The 27,868-nt window shown below is 39.2% G+C and overlaps 1 protein-coding gene and 1 long non-coding RNA gene across 9 annotated transcripts in view; one reads left to right on the top strand and one right to left on the bottom strand.

Annotated features, from left to right (window-relative positions):
• The window catches only part of CLIP1 (CAP-Gly domain containing linker protein 1), a 103,274-nt gene that overhangs the window by 62,197 nt on the left and 13,209 nt on the right, over positions 1-27,868 (top strand). For all 8 annotated transcript variants that reach the window (XM_060193122.1, XM_060193126.1, XM_007539808.2 and 5 more), the window contains 3 exons: positions 2,207-2,313; positions 7,590-7,710; positions 18,615-18,667. In XM_060193122.1, coding sequence (XP_060049105.1) covers positions 2,207-2,313; positions 7,590-7,710; positions 18,615-18,667 — 281 coding nt within the window. The remainder of the gene's footprint in view (positions 1-2,206; positions 2,314-7,589; positions 7,711-18,614; positions 18,668-27,868) is intronic.
• Positions 318-13,453, bottom strand: LOC132539093 (uncharacterized). Its single transcript, XR_009550401.1, has 3 exons — positions 13,196-13,453; positions 9,732-9,830; positions 318-469 (listed from the first exon to the last, which is right to left on the bottom strand). It is a non-coding gene; the product is annotated as an uncharacterized LOC132539093 (long non-coding RNA).

The raw sequence follows: 27,868 nt of genomic DNA, 5'->3' as shown, positions 1-27,868 counted from the left end.
ATGTTTTGGTCTTGGACAAATATGTCATGTAAAATAATTTTGATTTTGTCCAAAAATAGCATTCTTCATTTTTGCGTTCTTCATTTTTGCATTATTATTTGGTTCTTCCTACCCTCCAAACTCATAGAACTGTTTTTTTCATTGGAGAGCTATTGCCTAAATCCCAAGTATGTTGATTCTTCAAGGTAGCTGTGCAAAGCTCCATAGAAGCTCCATTTTATCTTTTAAAAGTGATAGGCAGGGTACTAGGCTGTGCTTGGATACGTGCACTGGGGAATGGTGGATTTTAAGATTTTATTTATTAGAAAGATAGGAGAGAGATAAAGAATCAGACATCACTTTGGTACATATGCTGTTGGGATTTGAACTCAGGACCTCATGCTTGAGAGTCCAGTGTTTTTATCCACTGTGCCACCTCCTGGACCATGGAATGGTGGATTTGTAGTGCTGGAACCAAGCTCCATGACAACTGTGGGGGCAATAAAAAAAAAAGCAGATAAAACATTAAGAAATTAAAGCATTGTAGGGGACAACCACATTAAACACCTCCTATGATTTTAGGTCTTCACATTATGAGTGGTCAAAAAAATGGAAATCTAGGGGCCAGGTGGTGGCACACCTGGTTGAACTCACATGTTACAGTGAGTAAGGACCTGGGTTCAAGCCCCCGGCCCCCACCTGCATGGGGAAAACTTCACAGGTGGTGAAGCAGTGCTGCAGATGTCCCTGTCTCTCTCCCTCTCTCTCTCCCCATCCTCTCAGTTTCTGGCTGTCTCTATCCAATAAGCAAATATAGATAATAGAAAAAAAAAATTTTAAATGTCTTAAAAAAAGGGAAATCTGTAATATGTGAATATTTTGAAATAATTATAGGACAAATAAAGCTTGACATAGAAGGAAATATATTTATAGAAGTTACAGTTCTAAGAGAAGAAAACTTTAGTTGCAAATACAGAAGGCTTGAAAAATATATAGATGATAATTAAAATCCAAAGCTAAATAAGTGAGATTTTAGGGGATAGCTCTAACTTTAAGGATAGAATCAGGGTGAATGTGTGCTTTCATAACATGTACCGTGTCTTCATTATAGACAAAATATAGGATTAGATGAATCATTATTGAACCTATTGTGTTTTATTTTATTCTGTGAGTCTGGAGTATTAGAGGATCGTAAAAGGAATATTGGTGGTGGTTCAACCAACAGGACACTAGCAGGGCTTTAAGGAGATAATTACGCAAGTTCCAGAAAGCCAGCATTGCTCCAGAAGTTTATCCTGTGTTGTGGACGACCCATAATGAACTCCTCATCCTTGCCTAGGGGTGCCACTTCCAGAATTCCATCCTCCTGCTGATTCAGTCTGTGGTTGGTTACAGCCACAGGCATCCAGTAACATGTTTATGTTTCTTACCAGGGACCCAGGCCCTGACTGGGTTCATCTCCCAAGGGCTGGTGAAGGGTTATAGGGATCTGAAAGCCTCACCCTGACTTTTTCCTTTTCACATTTGTGTTCCGTTAAATAACTAGTTTGTTCCCCTTAAATATCTACAGATATTTTGATTCGTTTATTTTTGTGATGAGGACTATGCACATATGGTTATAACATTAAATAATGTCATGTCCTAAATTACTAGTCTATGCACAAGGTTGGAAAGGGGTTTGTTTTCATTACAGAGAGTAATCTTTTCTCATGTCTTCCTCTCCAACTTATTTCTTGTTTTTAAGATCAGTACTTGAATAACAAGTTCAGTGGCAAGTATTGAGCATTGTACAAAGTGAAAAAAAAACACAACTTTTTAATATTTATTTTTATCTATCTTATTTTCATTTATTACTAGAGCACTGTTCAGCTCTGCCTTATGGTGGTGATACTGTGGATTGACCCTGGCCCCTCAGGCATGAAAGTCTTTTTACATAACCATTATACTATCTTCCCACCCCCAATTAATTTTAATGTATATAGAAATTCACTTTGACATTTTGACCAGGTACAAAAGAAATGTCCGATTCAATGTAAAGCATTGGCTTATAGTTCACATAGATGTGTTTATCTGTAATCTCTTCACCCAGGCAGCTTTTTCTTACAAGTGACTAATTTCACCTATCTGTTAAATGTGCATTTCATGAATAATATGTCTATCCAGTCATATCATTGGAAAATGGAATCATTTCATCAAGTTTTTTTTTTCCCCCCTCTTGGTCTTTAAGTTGGATACTCTTAAAGAAAACAACTTGAAAAATGTGGAAGAATTGAACAAATCAAAAGAACTTCTGACTGTAGAGAATCAAAAAATGGAAGAATTCAGGAAAGAAATGTAAGTTTATCTGCTTTGAGGAAAATTGTCTAACTTATTTAAAAATCACAGGTGAGGACAATACTTATTTTTAAGTTGGTTTTTTTTTTAAAGATTTTATTTATTTATTAATGAGAAAGATAGGAGAGAGAAAGAACCAGACATCACTCTGGTACATGTGCTGCCAGGGATTGAACTCAGAACCTCATGCTTGAGAGTCTAGTGCCTTAGCCACTGTGCCACCTCCCGGACCACAAGGTTTTTTCTTTTTAAAAAATATTTACTTATTCCCTTTTGTTGCCCTTGTTTTATTGTTGTAGTTATTATTGTTGTTATTGATGTTGTTGTTGTATAGGACAGAGAGAAATGGAGAGAGGAGGGGAAGACAGAGGAGGAGAGAAAGACAGACACCTGCAGACCTGCTTCACTGCTCGAGAAGCGACAGCAGGTGGGGAGCCGGGGGCTTAAACCACTACATGGTCCTTGTGCTTTGCACCACGTGCGCTTAACCTGCTGCATAATTGCCTTACTCCCATCCTTATTTCTAAGGTTTTTGACAAGTACTGAAAGTAAAAAGTAATAATCGCCCCTACTCCCTGATCACGGCTGCGTACTCGAGTATTGTAATCCCTTTCACCACTCTGTCATCAGAATCACAGCTAAGATCAAAGCCAAAGAAGCAGCTGGGCCGGTGGCTTAGTTGTGCAAAGTGCAAGGAGAAGGTCCCATTTTCATCCTGGCACCACATAAGTCAGTGTGGTGCTCTGATTTTCTTTCATTAAAATTAGTTAATTAATAATTTTTTTATGAATTCAAGCTTTCTTCATATTTTAAAAAAATATTTATTCCCTTTTGTTGCCCTAGTTGTTTTATTTTTGTTGTTGTTGGATAGGACAGAGAGAAATGGAGAGAGGAGGGGAAGGCAGAGGGGGAGAGAAAGATAAACACCTACAGACCTGCTTCACCTCCTGTGAAGGGACGCCCCTGTAGGTGGGGAGCCGGGGGCTCGACCCAGGATCCTTAGCCAGTCCTTGCGCTTTGAGCCACGTGCGCTTAACCCACTGTGCTACTGCCCGACTCCCAATTAATAATTTTTAAAATAAATCTTTTAAAATGTTTAGAAAAGCTAAAGGAAACATGAACCTGGCTGTTGAGTTAGGATGTTTGGAATTCACGGTGACTTTGAAAAGGCTTATAAAATACAAGTAGACTCAGGTTTTTGCTCATTTTTAAAAATTTTATTTTCCTTTTTTTGGCCTTGTTTTTTATTGTTGTAGTTATTATTGTTGTTATTGATATCGTCATTGTTAGATAGAACAGAGAGAAATGGAGAGAGGAGGGGAAGACAGAGAGGGAAAGAGAAAGATAGACACCTGCAGACCTGCTTCACCGCTTGTGAAGCGATCCCCTGCAGATGGGGAGCTGGGGGCTCAAACTAGGATCCTTATGCTGGTCCTTGCTCTTTGTGCCACCTGCGCATAACCTGCTGCTCTACCACCTGACTCCCAGTTTTTGCTTATTTTAAAATTTCATTCATTTACTTATTTTTTTTAATAAGAGAGATCAGAGAGGGAGAGATGGGGAGAGTGAGGAATGGGAAAGAGGAAGAAAGACTAGAGCACTGATCAGACCTGGCTTGTGGTGTTGTCCTTAACGGCCATATTTCACAGATTGATATAAATGTTTTATGGGTAGGAATGGTGCTGCTGCGGCAGTTATGCTGCTTAGTTCTTCTGTGCTCAAAGCTAGAGAATGAGTAGCCATTTGCTTTTTCTGTGGTTTGGCATATCTTTGGTGTTCTTTTCTGGTGTTCCTCTTCATCTTACCTGACTATATTCTTGAAGGAAAAAAAAGCCCTATTAGGAACTACCTCTTGGTCAGGCAGTGGCGCATAGGCCTCTAGTTAACTATAGCACATAGTTAAGCGCACCTAGTACTAAGTGCGAGAACCTGTGCAAGGATCCATGTTGGAGCCCCCGGCTCCCCACCTGCAGAAGGAACACTTCACAGGCAGTGAAGCAGGTCTGTGGGTGTCTATCTTTCTCTCTCCCTCTCTGTCTTCCCCTCCTCTCTGTTTCTCTCTGTCCTATAAAAAAAAAAATGGAAAAGATGGCTTCCAGGAACTATGGATTCATAGTATAGGCAATGAGCCCCAGTGATAACCCTGGGGGCAAAAAAAAAAAAAAAAAGGAACTACCTCCTGTAGGCACAACATTCTTGGCACTGGAAGCCCAGCACTTGTTCCTAATTTTTTTTTTCTTTCTTTCTATGCTTACTAGATTATTTTAAGGAAAACTTTCTTTTTTCTTTTTTTTTTTTCCACCAGTGCTTCATTGACGTTGCTCCTGTGTAATCCCACCACATCCAAAAGACCTTTTTTTTTTCCCAGATAATGAGAGACAAAGAAGGAGAAAGAGAGAGATAGACAGGAGAGACACCATAGCACACTTACCACTTAGGAAGCTTCCTTTCTGCATGGTGCTCCCATCTGGTGTTTTTTTTTTTTTTTAATTTTAAAGTTCAAAGAGAGCACGTTACTTTTTTTTTTTTTTTAGGTTACTCTTTTAAAAAAAAATTTTATTATTGGATAGAGACAGAAATTGAGAGGGGTGGGGAGATGGAGAGATACAGAGAGACACATGCAGCACTGCTTCACCACTCGTGAAGCTTTCCCCCTGCAGGTAAGGACCAGAAGCTTGAACCTGGGTCCTTGTGAACTATACACAATGTGAGCACTTAGCCAGTGCACCACCACCTGGCCCCCCATCTGGTGGCTTGAACCTGGATTCTTACTCAGGGTGAATGTATACTGTACTGGAGGAGCCATCTCCTGACCCCTAGGCAAACTCTTAATTGTAATTAGCCAGCCACTATTTGTAGATAGAAAAAGAGAATAAAGTGGTTTATATATGCATGGATATGGTTTCAAGTCCCTGCTCCCCACTTGCAGGTGGGATACTTCATGAGTGGTGAAGCAGTTCTGCAGGTGTCTCTTTTTCTTCCTCCTCTATTTCCTTCTCCCCTTTTCAATTTCTCCTTCCTATCCAATAAAAAAAAATAGGGGGGAAAAAGGGGAAAAAATAACCACTGAGTGCAATAGATTGTCGTGCCAAAATCCAGCCCCAGTGATAATCCTGGTGGCAATTAAAAAAATGTTAAGGGGACTGGGTGGTGGTGCACCTGGTTGAGTGCATGTTACGATGTTCAAGCCCCCAGTCCCCACCTGTAGGAAGAAAGTTTCACAAGTGGTTAAGCAGTACTGCAGGTGTCTCTCTGTCTTTCTTCCTCTCAGTTTTTGGCTGTCTCTAATAAATAAATAAATATAATAAAATTTTTTAATATTGAGTTATATTTGTAGATATTTTTAGAATCATACCTTAGAATATTTCTACGAGTTGTACTCTCAGATCTTCCTCTTGTGAAATACATGTACTTTTGATAGCTAAATAAAAGTTTTAAAGTGATTTTATATTTGAGTCACAGGTGAGGCCTGCCTATAAGTTTTGTTTGTTTGTTTTCTTTTACCAAGTGCACTGCTCAGCTCTGGCTTATGGTGGTGTGGGGGTTTGAACCTGGGATTTTGGAGCCTCAGTCATGAGAGTCTCTTTGTATAACCATTATGCTGTCTACCCCTGCCCCGTGCCTACCAGTTTTAACCAGCTTTCTTCTACAATTTATAGACTTTGTGATTTGTTGCAATTTTTTTTTTTTTTTTTTTACTTTACTGCACTTCACTTTTCTCATCTTCAAAATATAATTAATACCACTAGCCTTCTTGGACTTTAAGGAGTAAGTAAAAAAAAAAAAAAAAAAACATGGAAGAAATTTGTAGATTTTAAAATGGTAAGCAAATAAAGATGAAAATCTTCAAAGAAAAAAGAAAAAGCCAGATCATAAACCATGACAGGCCCCATAAATGCTTAGACCAGGCAGTCTCTACAGAAAGCATTGTCCACTTGGAATAAAAAATCTGGCTTGTGGTGATCTTATCATAAATAACATTTCTCACTGATGAAGCATTGGTAGACTTTAGCCAGAAGATGAACTTTAGTTCTAATGTCTGTATTTTCATCTATAATCAAAGTCAAGTCTCCCAGATTTTTACTGACTAATTGCCGGGGGATAAATTCATTTGTAAGTTTTTCTTTCCTTTTGCTAAATAAGAATCTCTATAAAATTGGCTATTTTAACGTATTCAGAGAATCTTTGAGTAGGTTTAGTCCCACATGTCATCATGGGATCATCTTGGTATGTATGTTATGGTAAATAGAGAATTAAAAATAAAAAAATCTTAAGATGCCAAGTACTGCTACCCATTAGACAATTGAATTTAAAAATAGATGTGTTCATGCATCAACAGATGGATTCATACTCAGATGACTATTTAGACTTCAGCCACAGATGACAGTTCTCTAAATGGACTTTAGCCAGCACAAACTTAAAACTCCTAAGTGCATCAAAATCTTCCTTGGCATAAAATTAAAATATATTGATCAAGTAAAATATTTTTAATAATTTTGTGTGAAGATTAGTGGTCTGGGCTGTATGTTTTGGATTAGTTTTAGTAGAGGGAAGAGGTTTAACACATTTACCCTGTTGTAATTTTATATACAGATAATCATGATATCAATTAGCAGTCTCTATTTCTATTTGCTATTTATAGTGATAGGTTAGCACTGTCAATATAGTGAATATAATCAAGATTAAAACATGTTATATAATTAGAAAGCTGCTTTTCCATTAGGCATTTTACCTCTAGTTCTAAAAATATGGCCAGACTCACACCAGCACTTCACTCTGGCAGATACCAGCAAATTAGACCATTAGATTTTTGTTTCTGCCACACACTAAGAAAATAAACAGATCATGCATCTGTGTAGTTAGAACAGAGTGCACTGACAGCAAAGTAAATTGCATTATCAATTTAGTTGCTTTAGTACAATTTCGGAAGTAGTTCTAAAGATGAGAGGACAACTGACCATTTTCATTTGTCATTTATTTCATATTAATATTTTAATGCTTTTTGGATGATGAGTGTTTAGCAGTAGGGTGATGGTGGGTGGTATACTGCTTATTAGATTTAAAAAATGTAATAATTGTGGATGGCAGTCTTCTTTCTAAGAGGTTAGAGCTATTTTGCCCCTCCTGTATGTACATAACTCTGCCTCCTGTTATTATAGATCCTATCAGGCACGTGACCTAGATATATTTTCCTCAGTGCTGTGAAGCTGGTCGTCTCCCACAGTTTCCTTGCCTGTCTTGTTTCTATGGTAACTCTGCACTCACTGTCCTTGCAGAGAAACCCTAAAGCAGGCAGCAGCTCAGAAGTCCCAGCAGCTTTCTGCATTGCAAGAAGAGAACGTGAAACTTGCCGAGGAACTGGGAAGAAGCAGGGACGAAGTCACAAGTCATCAAAAGGTCAGTGGGCTAGCCCTGCTATGCCAGCTTTTCTCAGGGTGCTTGGCACCTACTTAATGTGGATGGGTAGTACCAGGATTTCAAGTTACTTGTGTTTAATGTCTCCTTATCTTAAGTGATGCTGCTATGTTACCTAGGGTTTTTAAAAAACCACATAGAACAGAGTGGGAACTTGCAAAGGCAAGTAGGAAGTAAGACCTTTATAAGATGATCTTATAAGAATGCATGTAAGTGGAAAGGGATTCTATCTTTTTAGTTTTACTACTGCTCGGATTTCATAATTTTCTCTGAGATTTTTTTTTTCATTGCTCAAGATGGGTTTTAAGGAAGTAAAGTCCTCAAAGAAATTTGGTGTTTAGGTTGACAGTTGTTTTTAAATACCTCTTTTATCTAATAATTCAATTATTTTTCTCAACGGAACTGAGTATATGTATGGCATGTGTCAAACCTGGAAAGAACTGCAAACTAACCACAACTCATTTACTTCTGCATTTAAATTACAAAGGTTTTTTATGAAGTTTATGACTCATACTGAAACAAAATTGATTTTAGCTTTTTAGTCCCTTTATTAAGGAAATATTGATTTCAGAGAGTTCTGTATTCTACTTTTTATTATTTACAGCCTGAATCAAAGTCCTAAATAATATTTTGAAGAGCACTTTGCTATATAGTAACTAACTCTTGCTTTGTACTTCAAGAAAAAACATTTGCCCTTGCATACTTTGTAAACATTGATCCTTTTTTGGAGATAGAGTAGTTTGGGGGTAATTATGTTGAATACACATTGACATGATGAAGTTTGTAGTGAAAGCACAGATTGCAGAGTTGATTTCAGACTTTTAGGCTCATTGCTATAGCTCTCCACAAGTATCTTACTTCAGACTTCAAGATGATAGGACAGGAAGCTACAGGTGACAGCAGCTTACACTTACTGGCTCTTAGTGTGTGACCAGCACAAGAAAATGATAGCTTTCATCTCACTTAATATTTACAGTAACACTATGAGATGGCACTGTCATTTGTCCCATTTGTAAAAGACAAAATGAAAACATAAGGAAGACAGTACTTTCCTCAACTTCTTTAGTTAATAGTGTCAGGAGATGTTTGTCATCCTTTGGTTTGTGTCAGGAAAAAAAAAATCACAGTGGGTCAGTTTACATAGGCCTGCATCATTCTCCTTTGATCAGTGTGTGAGAAATTGGAGTTCATGAAAAATATCAGCCCTTAAAAAAAAAAAGAAAGAAAAATATCAGCCCTTTACCCACATGAAGTTCTCCTCTGGCATGCATTGAAGCTATACTTGGTAGCTTTAATATCATGTGTCTGTAAAGACTTGCTAAGAGAAGAGTCCTTTTCTATCTTGTGTTACCTCATTTCACTGAACCTCTCTGGTAGTGAGTGGATTCCATGAACGGGAGGAACACATAGGGGTCATCGCCTCCTCTAATGTTGTGACCTTAGCTGGACTGTTGATTACATTTCTTGTTTCTATCACTCAGAACCAGTAACTATTTAGAAGCAAGTATGATTGATGAGGCAGAAGTTTTCACAGCTCCTTTTCATTCATGTAGTTCTTTCTCCTTTGTATGCTAGGATTTGAATTACCTTCCTGTTGAAAATACTTGGTGTTGCTCAGGAGGGAGATGGCACAGAGGTAGAACACATGACTTGCAGATGAGAGGCCCTGAGTTTGGTCCCGGCACTGCATATACCAGAATGACACTTGGGTCTCTCTTTCACCCTCATTAATAAACATTTCTTTTCATCATCTTTTTTTTTCTTTCCATTTTATTGGGAGGATTAGTGATTTATATAAGTATAGTTGTTGACACATGGGTAATCTTTCTCATCTCACCATGATAGGTGTCTGCAAAGCACTCTCCCTCCCCAGCCTAGGTCCCCCTCCACTGTCATGCACAGGATCAGTCTGAAAGCCCCCTTCCACTCCCACCCTCCCAAGAGCCCTTTTGGTTTGGTGCAGTCCACCAAACCCAATCCAAATTTTACATTTAAGTTTTTACCATTCTGTTCTTGTTTCTCAACTTCTGCACATGAGTGAGATCATCCAATATTCATCCTTCTCTTTCTGGTTTATCTCATTAACATGACTCCTTCAAGCTCTGTGTAAGGTGAGGTAAAGAAGGTGACTTCATCAAAAAAAGTAACTAAGAAAGTTGTGGTGTATATATACACAACTGAATACTACCCAACTAATAAACAATTATTTATGAAAGAAAAAAATAGAGTGGGAGATAGCTCACCCCATAGATTTCACACCCTACCATGTATGATGACTTAGGTTAGATCTTTGCATGGGAGCACCATGCAAAGGGGAAGCTTTAGGCACAGTGGAACAGTACTCTGATGTCTCTCTTCTCTGTTTCTCCCTCCCTACCTTTCGCCTTCTATCTGGAAAAAAAAAAAAGCAAAACAATAAATAATCTTCTGAGAGCAATAGAATTGTGTAGGCATGAAGGCTCAGTGAAACCCTGGCAACTAGGAAAAAAAAAGATTTATTGAGAATCAGTGATTGGGAGGGTATTAGAGAACAGTGCTTACACAGATCAACTAAACATGAATTTGCAGCCTTGAGGTAGCTCACCTAGTGGAACACACACATTACTATGTGAGGGTCGGGCTCAAGCCCTCAGACACCACTTTGGGGGCATTATACAAAGGGGGAGCTTCCTCAACAGTAGAGCAGTGCTATCTCTCCTATTCTCTCTCTCTCTCTCTCTTTAACTTTTGGGGAAATTCTATTGCACAACGTTCAAAAATCTCTGGAGTCCTGCCTTTACTTGTATAAAATTACAGATTTTCACTTTGTTACTTTCCATAGTCAAGCCAAATTATTGATCATTTATGTTCAGTAGTACAATACAGAAACTACAGTATTTACAGAAAAGAAATTTAAGCACTATTTAGCATTTAATTCTAAGATTAAGCCAGTAGTGACTAGGTTGTTTGAAGCATATAAATACTGATCTCTATGTTCTGTACTGATCCTTTAGAATATCACAATTCCTTGAGCATTTACTGAGAGCCATACTTCCACTGTTTCTCAGAATCATAGCACAGCATGCTTCTGAGATGATTATTTATAAGAGAGAAGACAGAGGCAAGAGAGGATAACCAGAACACAGTTCTGGCACATGTGATGCCAAGGATCAAACTCAGGATCCTGTGACTGCAAGTTCAGAGCTCTAGCCATTGCACCACCTGCCAGGTGTCTGAGATCATTATTTCTTAGATGAGGAGGCTGAGACTCAGAGGTGAAGTAACTTGTCCAGACTCATAGAACTCACAGAGGTGAGATCTGAATTTGTGCCAGATTAAATCAGAAACCTATATCCTGAAATTGTACTATACTAAGACTAAAACTTATTTCTGTTTATTTCATAATTATTGTTAAAATGAGTTAGAATCAGGGTACATGGGGTCAAATAGTATGATAAAAATATTCTTGATCCTATTTTTTTTCCCCTCAAATCCTTATTTCGAAAATCCAAGGTTAAGCGCACATAGTACAGGCCACAAGGACCCAAGCAAGGATCCATATTAAAGCCCCCAGCCCCCCACCTACATTGGGGGTGCTTTCTCTACCTTTCCCTCTTTCTTTCTCTCTCTCCCCCTCCTTTCTTAATTTACCGCTGTCCTATTGAATAAAATGGAAAAAATGGCCACCAGGAGCAGTGGATTCATAGTGCCAGCACTAAGCTCCAGCAATAACCCTGGAGGCAAAAACAAACAAAAGAAAAAAAAATCCAAGGCATTTCAGAATCGACTCTCACTGAAATTATTGACTAGTCTTGAGAAGGCCCTGTCTTGACGGCTGTTTCATTTTCTGTTTGTCATTTTTTTTAAACATTTATTTATTCACTTTTGTTGCCCTTGTTGTTTTACTGTTGTAGTTATTATTTTTGTTATTATTGATGTCGTTGTTAGATAGAACAGAGAGAAATCGAGAGAGGAAGGGAAGATGATGGGGGGGGAGAGAAAGACACCTGCAGTCCTCTTCACCACTTGTGAAGTGACTCCCCTGCAAGTGGGGAGCTGGGGCTCGAACCAGGGTCCTTACGCCGGTCCTTGCGCTTTGTGCCACATGCGCTTAACCCGCTGCACTACTGCCAGACTCCCATTTGTCATTTTTACTTTACCTAAATAACTCTGTCAAGATTTCTAAGCCAAGTTCTCAGGAGACTGCAAAGCAGACTTGTATTTTGAAATAAAAGAATCCTTGAGCCCCTGTGACAGCAGTTTTTAGAAGATTTTATTTTTTTTTTAATCACCTCAAAAAGTTGTATAGGAAAATTTGAAGTTAAGAGGGCTAATCATAAACAGATCCGGTTGGTAAAAGGGCTGTGGGGATCTGAAAGATAGCTCACCAGCTATAGCATGCCTGTGTGCTCTTAACTACAGCCCAGGTTTGAGCCCTGGCTCCGTGTGGGAATCCCACTCTATGGAGGAAGCTCTTGTATTGTGGAGCCTCTTCTATTTCTGTCTCTTTACTTGACTGAAAGTCAGTTCAGAAGTAGTGAAATCACCCCTGCCTGAGGCTATTTCCACAACAAAGAAAAGGAAGGGACAGAGAGGGAGGGAGACTAGTTTCTGTTCTTCCTCAGAAACTTTCATTTTACTTAATGACCAAGTGGCTGTAATGTGCCCCTATGAAGATTTTTATAATTATTTATTAATAAAATATATTTACTAACATTAAGGGAAAAAAGCATCACTCTCATGTGTGAAATGCAAGGGATCTTCGGGGCTAAATAGCATAATGGTGATGCAAAGAGACTTTTGTATCTGAGGCTCTAAAGTCCCCTGCACCATCATAAACCAGAGCTGAACAGTGCTCTGGTAAAAATAAATACATAAATAAAAAATAAAAATAAAAATAAAAATAAAAAAAGGTGAAATGGAAGGGATCATAATCAGGAGTTCCTGCTGGCAAGTCTAAATCTTACCACATTGTTCTTATTCAGAATACTCTTCCTCTACTTGCACATTTTTTAAAAAAAAAAGAAAATTTGTTTTTTTGCCTTTGTGTTTCACTCCATTTTCTTGCCAACCCCCTGAAGTCTGTTTTTCTCCACCACCAATACATTACTGGAATGACTCTTGTTTGAGTCACCACTTACCTAGTGACTACACAGATATGTGGCTTCCGTTCCATTCTGTGCGAGCACTTGGCATCACCATCTACATTCATCACTTTCCTCCTTTGCTTCTTCCACCCCGTTTGCTCCTGTTTTTCCTGCATTGCCTGCCACACCAGACTACTTGGCCAGCCACATGTCTACCATAACTTCTCCCCCCACTTCCATCCTTCATTTAGTGAACTTTTTCATATTGTTGGAGGTCCACCCTGAAATATCCTCACCTCTGGTCTCAGGTCAGCTATCTCCTCCTTTGTGTTAATGCACAAACTCCACTAATTTCAGTAACACCCACCACATGGTTAAGTGTACTGTGTTCAAGGACCTACCTGCATAGGGATCTGTCTTCAAGCCCCTGGCTCTCCACCTGCACGGGGAATGCTTCACAAGTGGAGAAGCAGGTCTTCAGGTTTCTATTTTTCTCTCTCCCTCTCCTCTCTCAATTTCTTTGTATCCTATCCAATTAAAAAAATGTCCACCAGAAGCTGTGGATTCGTAGTATAAGCACCAAGCCCCAGTGCTATTCCTGGAGGCAAAAAAAAAAAAAAGCAAGTCACCTGAGTCACTTTTAAATTGTCTGCTTTATCATGCCCAGACTTCACATGTATTTCTCCTTGTAATGTTTGAAGATACATTGAGCTGTCACTGTGGGAACAGTGCTTATTTTTTCCCTCTTGACATTTGCAAAATGAAGTTAGTCTTCTTGTGGAAACTGGACAGGAATTAGATGACACAATAGCTGTATTTCATCAGCCTTTCTTTCTGACAGAAGTTGATCGATTGTGCAAAAAGCTAGGGTTATCATCTAAATGGACCTGTGAATAATTGCCTGCCATTCAAATGAGCCTTCATTCCCACACATGTGTTTAGAACAGCAGTGCTAAGTTTAGCTTGTCATGTTTTATTTTGGAAAAGTGGTAATTATCAACCATCATAATTTTAATAAGCTTGGGGAATTTATGGGCAAGTAGAACTGAGTGGAGTCACATTACAGAATCTCCCTCAAATAATAAAATGAGCAGTTTTTGAATCTTGAAAAACCATCTCTAAGAAAAATCCAACAAAAACAGTAAACTTTATGCTGTTAATGTTAATGCTAAAGTTGGCAACCAGAAAAGAAACAAAATTGTGGTGTTTAACACAGTGTTTTAGACAGTGTGAAGAGAAAGGAAAATAAGCAGCAACATCCTTAAGATTTTCACTGTAGTGCTTAATCTCTGTGCCTGTGCAATTTGGAGAAAATTAGACTGAAGAGATGGGAAGGCATCTGGGGGCAGTAGTCAAAGAAAATATTTGATGATAGAGTTAACGGCCCTCTTTCACTACAGAATTGGTCATAGACAGGAAAAAGAGCGAAAGGCAGCAATGTCAGAAGAGCAGAAAGCTCAGCCACAGTGCAGGCAGGCCCTGTGAGAGGCTCAACCAATCCCATAGCGAATCCTGGAGCTGGAGTGGCCCTGTGAGTTCGCCCCAGACTAGACTAAATAACTGGTCTCTCCCTAACCCCACATCCATCCAACACTGGAGGTGGTCTACTCCTGGAGAGGGGACTTGACTCTGGCAGAGGTTTCTTTCAGCGGTGGTCTCTGAAGGGGCCACAGTGCTGTGTCTGTTAGAGGTGGGTCTAGATAGTACATCATTTTGTCCATCTCTCTCTTTTTTTTTTTTTAACTCTGAAAGGACTTACCCACAAATATTACTAAATCCTCTTCTTCATTTTTTTCCTCTATCACCTAAGAGCTGAAGTCTGTCTTGTCTCTGTGTAGGAGGCAAGACTAGAAATTCTCAGACAGGGAATATGAATGTGTTTTGTGCTGCTGTCAAGGTAGAGCTGCTATTTTGGACCCTAGAACACTTCTTTAGAGAAAAGACGGAAATAATCCAAAATGTGAGCCACTTCACTGGGGCAGTTGGTGAAAAGCAGCAGCTAGACTAGCTGAACTGAGAGAATTTATACTGTGAGAGCCCTGCTTTGCTAGTATACTGCTAACGCAGACTATGGGTAGCACCTGCTGACTGTATGGCACACTTTTCTACTCTACAAATTGTTTTTGTGTGCATGTTGTGTGGCTGCTAGTGTTCCAGAAATGAAGGACTCAGCAGGGAACAAAACAAGAAACTAAAGAAAAAAAATATGTATATGTCATTTGATGTTTGAATGAGCTCAGGTTTGGTTAATGGGGATTCCTTCAAAATGGCATCACAGCACCACTCCATAGCTTACATTGCGCATGAAGCTTCCCCTTTGTGCGGTGGCCGGGAGCTCAGACCCAGTCCTTGCACACAGTTATGTATGTGCTCTACTGTGTAAGCTATCTCATGGTCCTGCATCTCCACCATTTTTTTTTCTTTTCTTTTTTTTTTTTTGCCACCGGGATTGTCACTGGGTCGTCATGCCTGCAGCATTCCATTGCTCCTGGCTTTCCCCCTCCAGATAGAGGGTGAAAGACAGAAAGGAAAAAAGAGACACCACAACACTTCTCCACTGCCCATGAAGCTTCCTTTTTTGCATGGTGCTGCCATGTGACCAGGGGCTTGCACGCTCCTCTTTGTGCATGGTGAAATGTATACTCGACAAGGTAAACTATATCCTGCCCTCTCCTCCCATTTTTTAAGTGGTTTCAGCAAACCAACAGAGACAGGAATTATGTCTGTAACAAACTCTGAATTTCTGATGCATTCTTTAATTCACTAACTTAGCTCCCCCCCACCTTGCCTCCAGGGTTATTGATGGTGCTTGGTGCCTGCCCCACGAATCCACTGCTCCTGGAAGCAACTTTTCCCCCTTTTATTGCCCTTGTTGTTTTATCATTGCTGTGGTTATTATTATTGTTGTTATTGATGTCACTATTGCCGGATAGGACAGAGAGAAATGGAGAAAGGGGGAGAGAAAGACACCTGCAGACCTGCTTTACCGCTTGTGAGCGACTCCCCTGCAGGTGGGGAGCCGGGGGCTCCAACCGGGATCCTTATTCTGGTCCTTACGCTTCGGGCCATGTGCGCTTGACCCACTGAACTTAGTATTTTCTTAATTGAAAAAAGTTGAAGCAAATTATCCACCTTGCTTACTTGTGAAACAACTTTATATGTAGATGAACTCTTTGATACTGTCTGGTCCAGTTTTCCCCAAGCTACCATCATTTGAACATGTCTTTACTATAATACTATTTTCTTAATATTTTCCTTTTAAGCAAGTTTTCCTAGTAGCTTATTTTATCCTTCCTTAATGTTAATCTTTTGAATAGTAGAATTTAGACACTTTAAAAGACAAATTTATTTATTAACATGAGAAAGAGAGGAGAGGAGAGGAGATAGAGAGGACCAGAGCATCACCCTGGCACATGCAATTCCAGGGACCAAACTCAGAGCCTCCTGTTTTTGAGTCCAACACTCTAGCCATGGTACCACTTCCCAGGCCATGGATTTTTAAATTTTAAATTTTGCAAAGGTTCATTGACAATGCTTAGAAGTAATGATAGTACAATACCAATGAATACCACTAATTCCTAGATTTCAGTTTCTAAATGTACTTATATACATCAAGATCTTTAAAGAAATGGCTGATTCCAGGGCTGGGACAGAGAATACAAAATGAGCCTGAAAATATCTTGTGTACCAAAAAGCAAGGAATTCCCACTGACTAAACCTGAGATAATGTGAACATCAAAAGGAATAATGTTATAGCCTGTTAAATAAAGTAGAGAATTCACTCTTTAAAAATTTCTAAATATGTTTTGTGAATTATTCATGTAACAAAAGCATACATTTTAATGAAATGGAAAGTCAGATCTGCATAAAAAAATCTGTCAGGGCTGGGTGGTGATGCACCTGGTTGAGTGCACATGTTATAATGCATAAGGACCTGGGTTCGATCCCCCAGTTCTCGCTGGCAGGGGGTGAGTGGTGAAGCAGTGCTGCAGGTGTCTCTGTCTCTCTCTCCCTATCTCCCCCTTCTCCCTCCTGGGAGTCGGGCTAGCGCAACAGGTTAAGTGCATGTGGTGTAAAGTACAAGGACCTGCGTAAGGATCCCAGTTTGAGCCCCTGGCTCCCCACCTGCAGGGAAGTCGCTTCACAAGCAGTGAAGCAGGTCTGCAGGTGTCTATCTTTCTCTTCCCCCTCTGTCTTCTCCTCCTCTCTCCATTTCTCTCTGTCTTATCCAACAACAATGACATCAATAATAACTACAACAATAAAATAAGGGCAACAAAAGGGAATAAATATTTTTAAAAAGACTCTCCTTACTCCACTTATTGCCCCTCCCCCATCAAGAATTAGATGTCTGTAGACGTGGGGCCGTATTTTCTAGTTATCAACTCTATTCTCTGGTTTATTTTTGTTCCAGTATAAGACAGTTTTGATTACCATAGCCCTACAGTATAGTTTGAGGTATGGAAGCATGATGTCTCCATTTTTGTTCTTTTTTTCTCAAGATTTCCTAGAGATCATAGGTATTTTATTATTCCAGATAAACTTTTTTTTTTTTTTTGCCTCCAGGGTTATCACTGGGGCTCAGAGCTTGCACTGCAATCCACAGCTCCTGGCGGCCATCTTACTTTCTGTTGTTGCTGCTGCTGCTGCTGTTGTTGAATAGGACAGAGAGAAATTGAGAGAGGAGGGAAGACAGAGAGGAGGAGAGGAAGATACCTGCATACCTGCTTCATTGCTTGTGAAGTGACCCCTTGCAGGTGGGGAGCTAGGGGCTCAAACTGGATCCTTGCACTTTGTACCGTGTGCACTTAATCCAGTGTGCTACCACCCTACCCCCAAACTTCTGTATCTTTTGTTCTAGTCTCCCAAAAAATTTGGTGCCACCTTGATGAGGATGGCACTGGATAGAATGATCATTTTGACAATGTTAATTATTCCACAGTTCGTGAACATGGTATATCTTTCTATCTCTGTGTCTTTCTATTTCCTTGGATTTTTAGTATACAGATCTTTCATTTCCTTTGTTATATGTCTTTGGTTGTTTTTGTTGCTGTAGTAAATGGGATTGATTCCTGAATTTGTTCTTCTGATTAAGTATTTGCATAGGGAAATGCCACTGATTTTTGTATCTTGATCTTGTAACCTGCCACATTATTATTTTGCTTATATTGCCATCTTTACTGCTTCATCCTGGATGGAACTTATAGGCATTATCCTAAGTAAGATAAGTCAAAAAGAGAAGGACAGCACAGCAGGTTAAGTGCAGGTGGTGCAAAGCGCAAGTGGTGCAAAGCGCAAGTGGTGCAAAGCGCAAGTGGTGCAAAGCACAAGGACCGGCGGAAGGATCCTGGTTCTAGCCCTGACTCCCCACCTGCCTGGAAGTCGCTTCACAAGCGGTGAAGTAGGTTTGCAGGTGTCTATCTTTCTCTCCCCCTCTCTGTCTTCCTCTCCTCTCTCCATTTCTCTCCATCCTATCCAACAATGACGACAACAGTAAACAACTAGAGCAACAAAAGGGAATAAATAAATAAGTATTTAAAAAGAGAGAGAGAAAGAGAAGGACAAATACCAGGTGACAAACTAGAATAGGAAAATACAAAGTGAACCTTGGACTAGGCTGTGCCGTTTATATCAGACCAAAAGTCCCCACAGAGGGAGAGGGTCTGGGAGGGTGTGAAAAGGGTCATGTAATATTGATATATCTATTTTAGCAAACATTGTAACCTCCCCCCCCCCCGACACACACACTGGAAAAAAAGTAGGGTTCTTTCTAAGCTTGTTAGTAACTAAATTTTCTGTTTGTTTTTTCTTTTTCCCCAGTTGGAAGAAGAAAGATCTGTGCTCAACAACCAGTTGTTAGAAATGAAAAAGAGGTAAGCTTTTTGTGCTTATTGTTATATGTGTTTAGTAAGGAAAATGTTAGAACATGATGTGTATAGCGACTTGTAGAAAACATGGGACCTTCCTTTACTTTGAAAATTGCATTATGATAGTTTGATACTCATAGTCGACATTATTTGTAAGAGTTTCAGTATTACTAAAATAAAGAATATTGTTTAGTTTATATTCAATTGCATTTATTCAGAAGTATTATAAAATCAATTTGTTTTTAATATATTGCCAGTATATCCTAGTTTCAGTAACAAAAAAAAAGTTTAGAGTAATAAAGCTGCACAAAATACTTTTCAATTATATAACTTGTATTAGTTTTTAGTAATAATGGCTAACATTAAAATAGTGCTAAGTGTTTCTATTTTATAAAGAAAAAAACTTTACAATTTCAGGATAATCAAATGATATTCTAATTGGAACTTCCTTTTTTAAAAAGAATTTATTTACCAAATAAATTACTTACTAAAGAAATATTTACTTACTTAAAGAAATATTTACTTAATATTTATTAATTACTTACTAAAGAAATATTTAGGGGCAGGGTAGGTAGCATAATGGTTATGCAAATAAACTCTCATGCCTGAGGCTCCAAAGTTCCAGGTTCAATCCCCCATACCACCAGAACTGAAAAATGCTCTAATAAAAAAGAAGAAAATAAATCTTACACTAAAACAATACAGATGAGTCCAGAATCTCACTTTCAGAATGGAAAGAAAAACACAATTTTAACAGTTTTCCTCCATGAAAAGGAAGCACAACTTCTGGGTGGGGGGAGGGCAAACATTTTCATAGTTAGCTCTAAAATCAATTTCTCACATGGAAATTGATAGATCTACTGTCATCTCCAACTAGTGCATGTCCCCAAACAACAGCACTGCTGTGGCATCTCCCAGGGTGCTCAGGTACTCGCTGTGCCATCATTACATCTTCTCCAGCTCCCTGACAACTAGTAAGTATTTACAGATTTAGGAAATCCTAAGTTTAGGATTTCCTTTTGTCAAAGCATCTCTCCTGTTTCAGTGTTCTGTTCTTGCTGATCAAATTTCCTGTCAGTTTGTGCTCTCAGACCCATATGGATAGTCCCTTTTTGGGTCTAATACTTTGTAATGCACGCCACACTGGCCATGTATGCTAGAACGGAGGCTACAAATCATCTGCCCACATTAATACTGTCCCCATGCCACCAAGGCAAGGAAGGGCCATACACATCTGACCTAAAGAGAATAATCATAAGCAAAATAAGTAAACAAGCACCTAGCACCTAATGAGTACTTACTAGGGAAATTCCTGTGCAGAGGAGGAACTTTATTCCTTTTTTTAATCTCATGCTAAAAAAACTAAAAACTTGAGGGAGTCGGGCTGTAGCGCAGCGGGTTAAGCGCAGGTGGCACAAAGCACAAGGATCGTCATAAGGATCCCGATTCGAACCCCGACTCCCCACCTGCAGGGGAGTCACTTCACAGGCGGTGAAGCAGGTCTGCAGGTGTCTGTCTTTCTCTCCTCCTCTCTGTCTTCCCCTCCTCTCTCCTTTTCTCTCTGTCCTATCCAACAACGACAACAACAATAATAACTACAAAAATAAAACAACAAGGGCAACAAAAGGGAATAAATAAATAAAATAAATATAAAAAAAATTAAAAACTTGAAACATGCACTAAAAAGAAAACCCCAGGGAGTCAGGCAGTAGCGCAGCAGGTTAAGCGCACGTGGCGCAGAGCACAATGGGTGTAAGGATCCCAGTTCGAGCCCCCGGCTCCCCACCTGCAGGGGGATAGCTTCACAAGCGGTGAAGCAGGTCTACAGGTATCTATCTTTCTCTCCCCCCTCTGTCTTCCCCATCTCTCTCCATTTCTCTCTGTCCTATTCAACAATGATGACATCAGTAACAACAATAATAATAACTACAACAATAAAACAAGGGCAACAAAAAGGAATAAATAAACTAAATATATTTTTTTTAAGTTTGAAAAAAAAAAGAAAGAAAACCCAAAAGTTCCAAAGGGGTGCAAGAGTTATTTAGAACATTTTGAAGACAAAACAAAAATAGAAAAAAGAACCCAGTGAAATTTTTGGTAGAGATTAATTTTTAAAAATTTTTTGTTTATAAAAAGGAAACATTGACAAAACCATAGGACAAGAGGCATAATTTTAAAAGATGAGGTAGGGCCAACAAAATAACTCAGTTGGATAATGTGCTGCTTTGTTTGTCGTGTATACAACCCAGGTGCATCCTGGCCCCACAGCACTGAAGAAGCTTTGGTGCTTTGGTCTCTTTCATGTTTACTCTCTCTCTCTCTCTCTCTGTCTGTCTTCTGTCTCTATCCACATACATATGGTAAAAGCCCCCCAAATTAGAATGATTTGACCAAGAACTTATAACTAATAAACAAAAATGCAAGCGTAAGACCCAGGTCTTCAGATTTTTATGCTAGTTCTTTCATATTTGTGTGTTTATATAGTTGTTTAGTATTTCTAAAATCTTTTTTTTTAATTTATTTCTTTATTGGGGAATTAATGTTTTACATTCAACAGTAAATACAATAGTTTGTACATGCATAACATTCCCCAGTTTCCCATATAACAATACAACCCCTACTACGTCATTTATCATCCTTCATGGACCTGTTTTCTCTCCACCCCACCCCAGAGTCTTTTACTTGGGTGCAATATGCCAATTCCATTTCATGTTCTACTTGTGTTTTCTTTTCTGATCTTGTTTTTCAACTTCTGCCTGAGAGTGAGATCATCCCATATTCATCCTTCTGTTTCTGACTTATTTCACTCAACATGATTTTTTCAAGGTCCATCCAAGATCGTCTGGAAACGGTGAAGTCACCATTTTTTACAGCTGAGTAGTATTCCATTGTGTATCTAGACCACAACTTGCTCAGCCACTCATCTGTTGTTGGACACCTGGGTTGCGTCCAGGTTTTGGCTATTACAAATTGTGCTGCCAAGAACATATGTGTACACAGATCTTTTTGGATGGATGTGTTAGGTTCCTTAGGATATATCCCCAGGAGGGGAATTGCAGGGTCATAGGGTAGGTCCATTTCTAGCCTTTGGAGAGTTCTCCAGACTGTTCTCCACAGAGGTTGGCCAATTGGAATTCCCACCAGCAGTGCAGGAGGGTTCCTTTGACCCCACACCCTCTCCAGCATTTGCTGCTGTTACCTTTTCTGATGTATGACATTCTCACAGGAGTGAAGTGATATCTCATTGTTGTCTTTATTTGCATTTCTCTGACAATCAGAGACTTGGAGCATTTTTTTCATGTGTTTCTCGGCGTTTTGGATCTCTTCTGTGGTGAATATTCTGTCCAAGTCCTCCCCCCATTTTTGGATGGGGTTATTTGTTGTCTTGTTGTTGAGTCTGGCAAGCTCTTTATATATGTTGGTTATTAAACTCTTATCTGATGTATGACATGTAAAGATCTCCCATTCTGTGAGGGGTCTCTTGGTTTGGGTAGTGGTTTCTTTTGCTGTGAAGAAGCTTTTTAATTTGATGTAGTCCCATAGGTTTATACTTGCCTTAGTCTTCTTTGTAATTGGATTTGTTTTATTGAAAATATCTTTAAAATTTATGCAGAAAAGAGTTCTGCCAGTATTTTCCTCTAAGTATTTGATAGTTTGTGGTCTAACATCCAAGTCCTTGATCCACTTGGAATTTACTTTTATATTCAGTGAAATACAGTGATTCAGTTTCATTCTTCTGCATGTTTCAACCCATTGTTTCCAACACCATTTGTTGAAGAGACTCTGCTTTCCCCATGTAATAGTCTGGGCCCCTTTGTCAAAGATTAGATGTCCATAGGTGTGGGGCCTCATTTCTGGGCTCTCAATTCTATTCCACTGGTCAGTGTGTCTATTCATCTTCCAGTACCAAGCAGTTTTGATGACAGTTGGCCCTATAATACAGTTTGAGATCTGGGAGTGTGATGCCTCCAGTTCTGTTCTTTTTTCTCAAGATTGTTTTGGCAATTCTAGGTCTTTTCTGGTTCCATATAAACATTTGTAGCATTTTTTTCTATTCTCCTAAAAAATGTGCTTGGGATCTTGATGGGGATAGCATTAAATTTGTAGATGGCTTTGGGTAATATATTCATTTTGATGATGTTAATTCTTCCAACCCATGAACATGGAATATCTTTCCACTTCTTTGTGTCTTTTTCAATTTCTTTGAATAGTAACTCATAATTTTCAGTATACAAGTCTTTCACTTCTTTGGTTAGGTTTACTCCTAGATATTTTATTGTTTTTGTTGCTATAGTAAAAGGAATTGATTTCTGGATTTCAATTTCTTCTAACTTAGTGTTTGCATAGAGAATGCCACTGACTTTTGAATGTTAATTTTGTAGCCTGACACCTTACTGTATTGCCTGATGATTTCCAAAAGCTTCTTGCTGGATTCCTTAGGTTTTTCCATGTATACTATCATGTCATCTGCAAATAAGGAGAGTTTGACTTCTTCTCTTCCAATCTGTATCCCTTTAATTCCTTGCTCCTTCCTGACTGCTATGGCAAGAACTCCCAACACTGTGTTGAATAGTAATGGTGATAGTGGGCAGCCCTGTCTAGTACCTGATCTGAGTGGAAATGCTTCCAGTTTTTCACCATTGAGTATGATGTTGGCTGTAGGTTTGCTATCTATAGACTCCACTATCTTGCGGAATTTTCCATCTATTCCCACTTTTTGTAGTGTTTTGATCATAAAGGGATGTTGCATTTTGTCAAAGGCTTTCTCTACATCTATTGATATGACCATGTGGTTTTTGGTCTTGCTTTTGTTGATGTGGTGGATCACATTGATTGATTTACGTATATTAAACCAACCTTGCATGCCTGGGATAAACCCCACTTGGTCATGATGAACAATCTTTTTGATACATTGCTGTATCCGGTTGGCTAGAATTTTGTTCAATATTTTAGCATCTATGTTCATCAGAGATATTGGTCTGTAGTTTTCTTTTTTGGTTGTGTCCCTGTCTGCTTTTGGTATAAGGGTGATGTTGGCTTCATAGAAGCTGGCAGGGAGTATTCCAGTGTCTTCAATCTTCTGTAAGACTTTTAAAAGTAGAGGTATTGGGAGTCGGGCGGTGGCGCAGTGGGTTAAGCGCACGTGGCGCAAAGCGCAGGGACCAGCATAAGGATCCCGGTTCGAGCCCCCGGCTCCCCACCTGCAGGGGAGTTGCTTCACGGGTGCTGAAGCAGGTCTGCAGGTGTCTATCTTTCTCTCCCCTCTCTCTCTATCTTCCCCTCCTCTCTCCATTTCTCTCTGTCCTATCCAACAACAAAGCAACGTCAACAATGGAAATGGTAACCGCAACGAGGCTGCAGCAACTAGGGCAACATAAAGGGGGAAAAATGGCCTCCAGGAGTGGTGGATTCATGGTGCAGGCACCGAGCCCAGCAATAACCCTGGAGGAAAAAAAAAAAAGTAGAGGTATTAGTTCTTCTTTGAAGGTTTTGTAGAATTCATTTGTAAAACCATCTGGTCCAGGACTTTTATTTTGGGGAGATTTTTGATAACTGTTTCAATTTCATTAGCTGTGATGGGCCTGTTCATGTTATCCACTTCCTCTTTACTTAGTTTTGGAAGTTGGTAGGAAAATTTTACTTTACTTAGTTTTGCAAGTTGCTAGGAAATCGTCCATTTCTTCCAGGTTCTCTAGCTTGGTGGTATATAGTTGTTTATAGAAGCCTCGCATGATATGTTGAATTTCTGCGGTGTCTGTTGTGATATCTCCTCTTTCATTTACTATCCGATTTATTTGGGTCTTCTCCCTTTTTTGTTTTGTGCGTCTGGCTAAAGATTTGTCGATTTTGTTTACTCTTTCGAAGAACCAACCTTTACTTTCGTTGATCTTTTATATGGTTTTCCTATTTTCAATGTTATTTATTTCTGCCCTAACTTTAGTGATTTCTGTCATTCTGGTTGCTTTAGTGTTCCTTTGTTGTTCTTCTTCTAGGACTTTAAGATGTGCAATCAGGCTGTTTATTTGTGCTTTTTCTTGTTTCCTAACGTGTGCTTGTATAGCTATGAACTTCCCTCTTAGGACTGCTTTAGCTGTGTCCCAAATATTTTGATAGCTTGTGTCTTCATTTTCATTGAACTCTCGAAACATTTTGATTTCTTCCTTGATTTCCTCTTTGACCCAGAAGTTGTTAAGAAGTGTACTATTGAGCTTCCACATTTTGGCACTGTTACTAATCTTTTGTTGATTGTTAAGTGTTAGTTTAATTCCACTGTGGTCTGAGAAGATGCTTGGGATGATTTCAAAGCTCTTGAATTGGCTGATGCTGTCTTTGTGGCCTAATATATGGTCTATCCTTGAGAATGATCCATGTGGACTTGAATAAAATGTGTATTCCAGTTTCTTGGGATGAATGACTCTGAAAATGTCCAATAGTTCTAGTTTATCTATCTCTTCATTTAGCTCCCTTATGTCTTTATTGATTTTCTGCCTGGATGATCTGACAAGTTGAGAGAGTGGGGTGTTGAAGTCCCCTACTATGATTGTGTTACTGTTAATATATTGCTGTAGCTCTTTAGTAGAAGTTTGATGTATTTAGATGGCTTCTCATTGGGTGCATAGATGTTAATAATTGTTAAGTCCTCTTGATTGACTGATCCTCTGAGCATTAAGTAGTGTCCATTCCTATCTTTTTTAATCTTATCTATTTTCAAGTCTATCATGTCAGATATGAGAATAGCTGCTCCTGCCCTTTTTTGTGGGCCACTGGCTTGTATGATACTTTTTCATCCTTTCACTTTAAGTCTGTGTTTGTCTTGTTGAGTTAGGTGGGTTTCCTGTAGAAAGCATATTGTTGGGTTGTGTTTTCTGATCCATCTTCCTACTCTGTGTCTTTTAATAGGTGAATTCAGGCCATTGACATTTATTGATATCAAAGATTGAAGATATTTTAAAGCCATTCTTGTAGAGTTTTAGAGTGTTTTGATATATGTCCTATTTGTGGTGGTCTGGTTGTTTATAGGAGACCTTTCAGAACTTCTTTCAGGGCAGGCTTGGTGATGGTTGATTCCTTCAACTGTTGTTTGTCTGAGAAGGTTTTGATGCCTCCCTCTAGTCTGAATGACAGTCTAGCAGGATATAGTATTCTTGGCTGAAAGCCTTTCTCATTGAACACTGGATAAATATCTTGCCATTCTCTTCTGGCCTGTAGTATTTGTATGGAGAAGTCTGCTGCTAATCTTATGGGTTTTCCTTTGTAGGTGACTCTTTGTTTTTCTCTTGCAGCCTTCAGGATCCTTTCTTTATCCTTACTCCTTTCCATTCTAAGTATGATATGTCTTGGTGTCTTTAGGTCTGGGTTAATTCTGTTTGGGACCCTTGGGCTTCTTGAATTTTTATGTCTTTGATGTTGTCTAGAGAAGTTTTCAGCTACTATGGCCTGGAAAATGCTTTCTTCCTCTCTTTCTCTTTCTCCTCTGTTATGCCAATAATGCGTATATTGTTTCTTTTGAAGTCATCCCATAGGACTCCGTTGTTGTTTTCAGCATCTCTTAATCTCTTGTTGAGATCTCTTACTTCTTTTTTAGTTGTCTCTAATTCATCCTCAATCTTGCTAATTCTGTCTTCAGCCTCATAGATTCTATTCTCTCTGTCCTCTACTGCTTTCTGGAGTTCATCTATTTTGTTGCCCTGCTCTGATACTGTTTTAGCTTGTTCAGCTAGTTGCATTCTTAGCTAAGCTTTTTCAGCTTTCAGCTCTCTAATAACCGTGAGATAATTAGTATTTTCTTCCATATTCTCATTTGTTGTTCCTGCATTTCTGATTACAATTTTTTCAAATTCTTTACTCACTCCTGTTATTATTTCCTTAGCTAATGTTTGGATGTTGAACTCGTTATTTTGTGCTTCACCCTCTGGAGGACTTTTAGCTGGACTCTTGTCCTGGTTCGAGTCTCCAATATTTCTTCTTGTTGTTTTAACCATTTTATATATTATGTTATGAGTTCCCTTTATCAGTACTTTTCAAATTATTGATCACTATTGCCTGGATTGACTTGTGTCTAAATTAATTAAAGGGTTCACAGTGGTGAAAGATAACAGTTATTTCAATCCCTGAGTTGGAGCTCAGTGGTTTAAAAGCATCTTTCTTTTTTTTTTTTCCTTCCCTGTAGGCTATGGGAGCCTGAGGGCTTTTAAACTATCAATTGGCTTCTTGGCTTAATCAATGACTCCTGACCAAGAGATAAAGCAGGGTGTGGCAGAGATAATCCAGTGGTTATGCAAAGAGACTTTCACAGCCCCTCAGCTATGCCACCAAGGTATAGGTCTTCTCCTGAGTTTCCAGGTTAGATCTCTGTCCCCTGGTGTCCCTCCCTGTCGCTGCTCCAGATTCTGAGGGTAGTAGCAATGGAGACTCAGAGTTGTACTTGGTGAGTCTCTGGGGAGTCCTCTCCTCCCTTCGGCTGTCCCCTTGTTGGTGGAGCAGACTGGAGGTGGTGTCTCAACTGATAAACTGAACTGTTAGTAGTCACTTAATCTCTCCTTAGGCTCCTCTCTCCTCTCTGTCACCAGCCACATGTGTTTGTACTCACGGGTGATTTACTGGGTTCCTGTGGTCATTCTAGTCCTGTCTTATTTAGGTCCCGCGTGGTCTCCATTGGTATTCCTAGTTGATCCGGGAGAGGAGAGGAGACTAAAATCTTTTTTAAAAGATACTATGCTCTGTTAGTGTTTACTATGTGACTTTAACTTGATTGCATACCTTTCATTTAAAATTTTTTGAAATTCATTTGATAGAACAGAAAAATTGAGAGGGGAGGGAAAGATAGATAGATAGATAGATAGATAGATAGATAGATAGATAGATAGATAGATTCATTCCTGCAGTAGTGAAACTTCCCTTCTGCAGGTGGGGACTGGGGATTTGAACCCAGGTCCTTGCGAATGATACCATGTGGACTCAAATCAGGTGTGCCACTACCTTGCCATCATGCGACAACTTAAATAGTCTATTAGAACAAATTTGGAGCATATCATTATCAGGTCTTATCTCACTATCTCTACTTTCTATCCTGGCTATGTTTAAAAGATTTTCTATAAAAAGATAGTAAGTGCAACAAAAAGGGAAAAAATAGCCTCCAGGAGCAGTGGATTCGTGGTGTAGGCACTGAGCCCCAGCAATAACCCTGGAGGCAAAAAAAGAATGAAA

This window comes from Erinaceus europaeus, chromosome 6 (genome assembly GCF_950295315.1).
Source record: "Erinaceus europaeus chromosome 6, mEriEur2.1, whole genome shotgun sequence".
Lineage (NCBI taxonomy): Eukaryota > Metazoa > Chordata > Mammalia > Eulipotyphla > Erinaceidae > Erinaceus > Erinaceus europaeus.
This window is presented reverse-complemented; position numbering and strand designations above follow the sequence as displayed.